This window comes from Rhinatrema bivittatum, chromosome 5 (genome assembly GCF_901001135.1).
Source record: "Rhinatrema bivittatum chromosome 5, aRhiBiv1.1, whole genome shotgun sequence".
Taxonomy (NCBI): domain Eukaryota; kingdom Metazoa; phylum Chordata; class Amphibia; order Gymnophiona; family Rhinatrematidae; genus Rhinatrema; species Rhinatrema bivittatum.
In genome coordinates, this window is record NC_042619.1 from 253,083,334 (window position 1) to 253,091,220 (window position 7,887).

General features: G+C 47.5%; 1 protein-coding gene across 4 annotated transcripts in view; it reads left to right on the forward strand.

The window, feature by feature from the left end:
• DOK2 (docking protein 2) overlaps positions 1 to 5,713 on the forward strand; it is a 29,553-nt gene extending 23,840 nt beyond the window's left edge. For 2 of the 4 annotated variants that reach the window (XM_029603865.1, XM_029603866.1), the window contains exons 2-5: positions 1,123 to 1,215; positions 1,692 to 1,776; positions 3,589 to 3,764; positions 4,481 to 5,713. In XM_029603865.1, the coding sequence (XP_029459725.1) occupies positions 1,123 to 1,215; positions 1,692 to 1,776; positions 3,589 to 3,764; positions 4,481 to 5,452 (1,326 nt within the window). In that variant the 3' untranslated portion in view covers positions 5,453 to 5,713. Of the gene's footprint in view, positions 1 to 1,122; positions 1,408 to 1,691; positions 1,777 to 3,588; positions 3,765 to 4,480 lie in introns of all 4 variants that reach the window. The other 2 variants (XM_029603863.1, XM_029603864.1) reach the window with 1 other exon arrangement.
• The last annotated feature ends 2,174 nt before the right edge of the window (positions 5,714 to 7,887 follow it).

The following is a 7,887-nucleotide window of genomic DNA, read 5'->3' on the forward strand; positions in this document are numbered from 1 at the left end:
AGAGGGGCACTGGACTCCAGAGTCAGTGGTACAATGCAGGGGGAGCTCTGAGCTTACCCTTATTGAGCTGCTTATAAATACAAAGGTCATTTCAGCCTTTCAGCTCACTGTAGGACAGATTTATTTTTATTTTATTTATTTATAACTTTTTTTATACCGAATTTCAAGTAACAGGGTTACTTATCATTCCTGTTTACATTACAACAGTAGAAACATACTGATAAAAATATGTCTTACAATGAACAAGGAAGTGAACAACTTGGAGAACATAACTGGGAAGAGAAAAATGTGAACATAACTGGGAAGAGAGCAATGTTAGCAATTACAGCGATTGGATAGGGTAAGGTTACAATAGGAGGGAATTAAGTAATGGAGGGAGGGGAAGAGCTACTGTGGCTGGGAGAATATAAGCTTAGGTCAGGGTAGTGAAAGTCTGAGACAGACTGTGGAAAGTCCGTGGCAGTCTGTGGAGGCTATAATCTGTGATTATATATATTATATAATCAGATACCAGCAGATTTTCTCAGGTTTCAGCCCGCAATCCGGTATCTGTGAAAGATGCTGAAAGTGAACGTGTAGGACCCCTGGCACGCCTTCAGGCATGGCTGTTGCCACAGGAACAGCATCTACAGCCTTTCTGAGGCCTTTCAGTGTCCTGGTCCCAGGACTGGACTGTCTGCAGGGTGTGCGACCCCCCCCCCCTCCCCCCTTTCTTACCCAATGGGATCCGTTCTGTTGATACAGCAGGCAGCTGGTGAAGAGTCTTGCAATGACCTAGCTTCGGTAAAGTTTAAAACCAAATTTCAAACCACATACCTGGCCCCGCTGGGCCCTGTACAACCCTTCCTGGTCCCGCCAGGCCCTGCTCTTGGACTGTGCCCTAGGAACCAAGAGTAGAGTCCGAAAGGCCCGCAAAGTGGGACAACAGTCCTTAAAAAAAGAAAGCAACAAGAGACCGATGATTATTTTAGTTTCCAAGTCTTACATTTTACAAATTAACACCTTCCAAAGTGAAACCCCAAAAAGAAAAAAAAAGTCAAAAACTGATATTTAAAGGGAAATACAGTGACAATATATGAAAGCTTTCTTCTCTTTTTTTTTTTTCCATCTCTCTCTCTCCAGAAATGGAAGAAATACTGGGCTATCCTTTACAGAGAAAGCATCTGCTCTATTGCCCGCCTGGAGTTGTTTGAGTGCTCCAGTCCACCCGAGAAGGTGAAGAAACAGGACAGCAAGAAACTGATAAAGATGAGTGACTGTGTGTGTGTGGCAGAGGCCAGCGAGGAGAGCAGCCCCAAGGACACATCAGCCTTCCTGTTGGAGACCACGGACAAGCTGTATCTGTTCGCTGCGGAGATTCCTGAACAGGACAGCTGGATCAGCAGCCTCTGCGAGCTGGCATTCCCCGTGAGTGCCTGCTGAGAATCTGGGGACCAAGGAGGTGCCCTGCAGGGCATCACCATAGGAATGACATACCATACTGTACCAAATGCACTGTACCTCTCTATAGTGTGCCAAATACAGAGCATCACCATAAGAACTCTATTGTCCACCTCTTGATGCAGAGACCTAGGCAGAGTAGGATTAAAGAATTGTGAGGCCAATATCAGATGTACAGATTTGGTAGATTGGGTTGCCATGTGTATATGAGTCACTGGAAACCTCTTCTGTTTCTGCTTTTTTTTTTTCAGATGCAGAGACAGGAGCAGAAGGGAAGGGGACAGGGCTCCTCACTCAGTATGGAAGATAACTTCTTGTACTGCACAGGATCAAAAGGTAGCGTGGGAGAGCCTGGTGCAAGCACTGTCTGTACAAGGCCAGGATTCCACCCATCTGTTGGAGGGGGGCAAGCCGTTGTACTAATATTTATTAAAAATGACACAGAGACTGATCGCATCTTATAGACTAATCGATTTACTGAGGCATAAGCTTTTGAGGACAAGAACATAAGAACATGCCATCCTGGCAACAAATTCCAGAGTTTAATTGTGCGTTGAGTGAAAAAGAACTTTCTCCAATTAGTTTTAAATGTGCCACATGCTAACTTCATGGAGTGCCCCCTAGTCCTTCTATTATCTGAAAGAGTAAATAATTGATTCACATTAACCCGTTCTAGACCTCTCATGATTTTAAAGACCTCTATCATATCCCCCCTCAGCCGTCTCTTCTCCAAGCTGAACAGCCCTAACCTTTTCAGCCTTTCCTCATAGGGGAGCTGTTCCATTCCCTTTTCATTTTGGTTGCCCTTCTCTGGACCACCTCCATCGCAACTATATCTTTTTTGAGATGCGGCCACCAGAATTGTACACAGTATTCAAGGTGCGGTCTCACCATGGAGCGATACAGAGGCATTATGATATTTTCCATTTTATTCACCATTCCCTGTCTAATAATTCCCAACATTCTGTTTGCTTTCTTGACTGCCGCAGCCCACTGAACCGACTATTTCAATCTGTTATCCACTATGACGTCTAGATCTCTTTCTTGGGTAGTAGCTCCTAATATGGAGCCTAACATCATGTAACTTCTGTATGGGTTATTTTTCCCTATATGCATCACCTTGCACTTATCCACATTAAATTTCATCTGCCATTTGGATGCCCAATTTTCCAGTCTTACAAGGTCCTCCTGCAATTTATCACAATCTGCTTGTGATTTACCTACTCTGAACAATTTTGTATCATCTGCAAATTTGATTACCTCACTTGCCGTATTTCTTTCCAGATTATTTATAAATATATTGAAAAGTACAGGTCCCAATACAGATCCCTGAGGTACTCCACTGCCCATTCCCTTTCACTGAGAATCCACTTTGCACCATATGTGGAGCTGTACAAGACTGCTCATATGGGTACAATTTCCCTGGCTATCTCTCTGTGAATAATAATGATAATAATAAAATGAGTTACCAGTTTAGCCCTTTTTCAGAAATGATTTTCTGCTTGGGAAGGTTCCTATATCATCTTTTTTGGGGGAGGATTTATTTATTAAATTTCTGCCCACTTCGTGAGCTGATAATTCTTTTCTCTATTGCCTTGTCTAGCTTGCCCCAGTGCTGTAGTGCACAAATAATCTCAATGCAGTGCTTGCGGTGATCAAAATTTGCAGTGATCACAGCATAGTATTTGCACTGCCCACATGATCTCAGTGCAGTACTTACAGTGATCTGTGTTGCAGTGTCTGCATGTTCTCGGCACAGTGCTTGCAGTGGTCTGTGCTACAGTGTCCCATGATCTCAGTGCAGTGCTTGCAGTGATCTGTGCTACAGTGATCTGTGCTACAGGGTCCACATGATTTCAGCACAATGCTTGCAGTGATCTGTGCTACAGTGTCCACATGATCTCAGTGCAGTGCTATGTGCTGTAGTGTCCACATGATCTCAGTGCAGTGCTTGCAGTGATCTGTGTTACAGTGATATGTACTACAGTGTCCACATGATCTCATGTGCTGCAGTGTCCACATGATCTCAGTGCAGTGCTTGCAGTGATCTGTGCTGCACTGTATTCTGTGCTCAGTACAGTACCACTGTTGGGGCAAAGAGAGCGAGTTGAGATGTTTGAGAATATCTGGAATGGTCTTGTTTTGCAGTCATGAAGGAATTTAAAGTGACAGTGAGGAAGACGGAAGCCTCAGAGCGTTGTGGGCTTTGGGGCTCCTATATCTTAAAGACAGAGGCTGATGCTCTTGAGCTCCAGGACACAAACACTGGGAACATCTCTGGCATGTGGCCCTACAGATTTCTACGCAGATTTGGACGTGACAAGGTAACATTCCCTTTCATGTGGTGGGATAAGTCTAGGGTCTGGGATTCTGAAAACAGGAGCAAAGACTTTCCATATAAAAGAGTAGCAGGACATACTGAAAGAGATGTCAATGCACCCAAAGCCAGTACCTCCTGCTGGGAAAGACTGGAACTGCAGGAGGTGTGAGCTCCTGCCAGGGGTAGATTTAACCCAGAGGCCCCTCCAAAATTGCACATTACAGCAGGCCTGGAGGGAGGGGGTCCTCCTCTGAAATTGCATCCTGCAGTTGGCCATTTGTAGTCAAGTCAGCTGGTCAATGCAAAATAATTATGGGGCCACACAGGATTGCCACTTCTGGTGACAGGGTGGACTTCTGGTAGCAGGGTGGCTGCCCATTGCCAGGTGCCCACTCTGCCTGTTGTGAGATCCGTTCCTGGCTCCTACACCATTCTTTTCAGCGTCTTTTGCTGAGAGAGGCTGAGACTGCAGGAGCTTTGAGCTCCCCCACAGCCAATGCTCCTATACCTTTCTTTACAATTGCACTTCCTGCTGGAAGAAGCTGGGACTGCAGGAGCTATAATGTCCCCCATAGCCAGAGCTCCTGCACCAGTACCCAGAGTACTTCTTACTGGGAGAAGTTGAGATTGCAGAAACTGTGAGGCCCCCCCTAGCCTTGCAGTATGTGTGAGTGCGTGTGAAAAGGGGATCTGTTATTTTCTGGATTTTTGCCCCACCAGGTGACCTTTTCGTTTGAGGCAGGGCGCAGATGTGCATCAGGAGAAGGGAACTTTGAGTTTGAGACCAGGCTGGGGAATGAGATCTTCCTGGCCATTGAGTCAGCAATCAGCGCCCAGAGATACAGTGGCAGGGAGTGCCCACAACATAACACATACAGCACTGTGGGTACATCTGTAACCACCAGGGAAGAAAGGACCAAGGAACCCAAAGAGAAATCCTCAGCCAGCAACTGGCTAGAAGCACCAGGAGGCAACAACCTTCACCTGGCTGGTAGCAGGTGTCTGTCCCTGGAATCTAGTCTGGAAGGCAGAATGACCTCTCTCAAGTCCTTCAACAGTTGCCCAATTTCCTCCGCCCAGACCCTTGCACCCAGGAGGAAATCCTCGCAACCCCAGGACACGAAGTGCCTCTATTCTGAACCACAGCTGCTGGTGCCCGGAAACAGCAAAACCTCAAAGCAGAAAACTGAGAAGCAAGACCAGGAGGCATATCTGGCAGAGTCGGAATATGCAGTGCCCTTTGACACCATTGCCAAATCCCTGATGGCTACTAGTTTTGCCACCTTTCTTTGTGACCAGGACAACCACCAACTTGCCCCTCAGCCTAGCACAAACTCTCTTCTGAGCCCAGATGCCCTGTATGACAGCATTGAAGAGCTGCTCACTAAAAGACTGCAGCTGCCCACAAGTCCTAAGGCCGAGAACATCTATGATGAGCCAGAGGGCGTGGCTGGTCACATGCTCTATGATGAACCCGAAGATATCAGAAGCGAGGCGTGGAAGCTTCAGGCCACCAATCAGGACTTTACAGGCCATGAATACCCCTATAACTCAGAAGTGGATGACTATGCTGTGCCAAAGCCTGGCACCAGCCAGGGCAGGCAAGCAGAGAAGGGAGGGCAAGGCTGGCTAGAGGAGCGAGAATATGACAATGTGGTGTTACAATCTTCGAAGAAAAAGACTGCACAGTGAAACAGATGAAGGATACATGTTGCTCCTGCTCTCTGTTCTCTGGACACTGCAGCAGATAGGGACACAGAACTACAAGAGGAAACAGGCCTCATCTCTGAGGCTGCAGGAACATGCTTTAATTTACCCTTGATGAATTTTTCCATTTTGAAATTATTATATTATATTTTCTTTCTACATGTTGCAAATAATTTCTTTTCTTTTCTTTTTTTGTTTTGAGAGTTTTGATGCATATAAGAGATAAAATACAGACGGAAATTGATACATCTTAGTCCTGTCTTACAGCACTCTACAGTTCCAGTACTGAGACCCACACTCATAGCCCTGCCATTCACCACGTTCCTGCCTTGCAGTCAGAGTTGTAGGTGCCATCTACAAGGGGGTGCCACAGCTTCTTTCCAATGCTGCAGCAATTAGATGCCTCTCTCTTTTCCTCATACTGTCCTCCACTGAAGAAGAAGTTGCTTCTACCCTCCCCCCAACTCTGCCCCTCCAAGACTGCTGCAAGGCCAATTGCTATGGTTCTGCTTCATTATGGTGCATAGGGTGAGAACCATTGCTACTCCTACTCCTGCAGCTACTGGGTTGGAAGGTGAAAGCGTGAGGGGAAGATTGTAAGCTGAAGGTGAATAGTAAAGAACACAGGTGAAGGGGGTTGGAAGGCGAAGATATGGGGGAAGGTTTAGGATTTTGCCTGCTTCACAGCCTCATCCTACCTTGCTGCCTTTTACAATGAAGCCTCCCCACCAGCAAAGGCCTCTAGTGAGCTTGGCTTCCAGCCTTGCCAAGCTCCTTTCCCGTGCCTGTACTACATGCAACGTCTAGTCCCATTTAACCCTGCCTTGTCAGAGCCTCCTTTTCTTCTCATGGAGTTACCTTAGGCTCCTTGACCTGTCTGCTGTTATTCGTGTTCCTTGCCTTGCCTTGTGGCCTCCAGACCTTCAAGTCTCTTGCTTTGTGAACTTTCCAGGCCTCCTCTTGCCTTGTGGCTTCTGAGCCTTCTAGTCTCTTGCCTTGTGGCTTATCTGGGCCTACCTCTTTCCTCATAGCCTCTGGGCCTTCTTGCTTCCTGCTTTGCTGCCTATCTTGGCCTAGCCTTGCCAGGCCTTCCTGCTCCTTGCCTTGCGGCCTCCAGGCCTTCTAGCTCACTTCCTTGTTATCTAGTGCCCTCTGGGGTTTCTTGCTTAGTGGTCTCCGGGCCTCCTACTACGCTGCCTTTGGGCCTTTATGTTTCTTGTTCTGTGTTCCTTGTCTCTGCCTAGTCTTCTCTAGTCTCATCTCTGTCTTGTTCATTCTTGTGTCTGTCCCGTTCAGTTCCAATCCTATCTACTGCACACAGTCCAGTATCCAGTCCTGTCTTTGGTCAGCTCTGGCTTGTCCCTGTCTATCCTGTCAGCAGCCCTTACTTGTCTCTGTCCACAGCCTCGCCTGGTCCAGCCTGACCATGGCTTTGCCTAGTCCAGCCTTTTCCAGCCTTGCCCAGTCTAGTCAGTCTACAGCCTTGCCTAAACCAGACTCACCATGTACTTCCATCGCACTGGCGTCCTACTGGTTCCCAGAAGCCAAAGGGCCAACCTGTAGAGGAGGGGCCTGGCTAGGTAGAAAACTGGCCCTTGTCCTGTCCAGCATCCTGCCTTGTTTTCCTGTACCGCTCCTGGGGTGGTATACCCTGGGTCCAGCCCTGCACCTTGTAACAGGAAGGATGGAGGGTGAGGGGCGGTTGGAAGGATGGAAAGTGGGAAAGGGTTGGAAAGTGTGGGAGAGGAGGTTGAAAGGCAAAGGAGAGAAGGGAGGACAGAAGGTGAGGGAGAAGAGCGGAGGGTGAAAAGCTTAAGGAAAGTGTGGGGAAGGATGGTGTTATGGATCTGTTGCTGAATGGATCTGTTGCTGAAGACTCCTGAAGAAGGGAGGAGTTAGCAATCTGTTATGAAACTGCTCCCGTGGTAGGAGGAGTTAGCAATCTTGTTATGAACTGCTCCTGTAGAGGGAGGAGTTAGCAATCTTGTTATGCCTCGACTCCTGTAGAAGGGAGGAGATAGCAATCTGTTAGAGACTCCGTGAGGAGTTAGCAATCTGTTACCAGCAGAGTGTTTGGAGAGAGCACTCGGCTGTAAAGGAAAGTAGATAGGTGGATACTTGGGCCGATGGCAGATGACAGCGCCCCCAGGAGGATATCCTGAGAGGGATAGGCTTGGGTATGGAGACAGACACAGATAGTTCTTTTATTAGACAGGTTAGTAGAACCACCAGAGGTGGCAGTAGTGAGCTGATATGCCCGGCAGGGCTGAAGTCCCTCAGGAACTGGAACAGCGATCCCAGGGTTGCTGAGCTGTAGAGAAACTATAGATAGTGAGTAGACAGGGTATGCTGTGTTCATAGCCAGAACTAGATGACAAAACTCACATAAGGTCTTCAAGAAGCTCAGTAGCTGGAAAGGG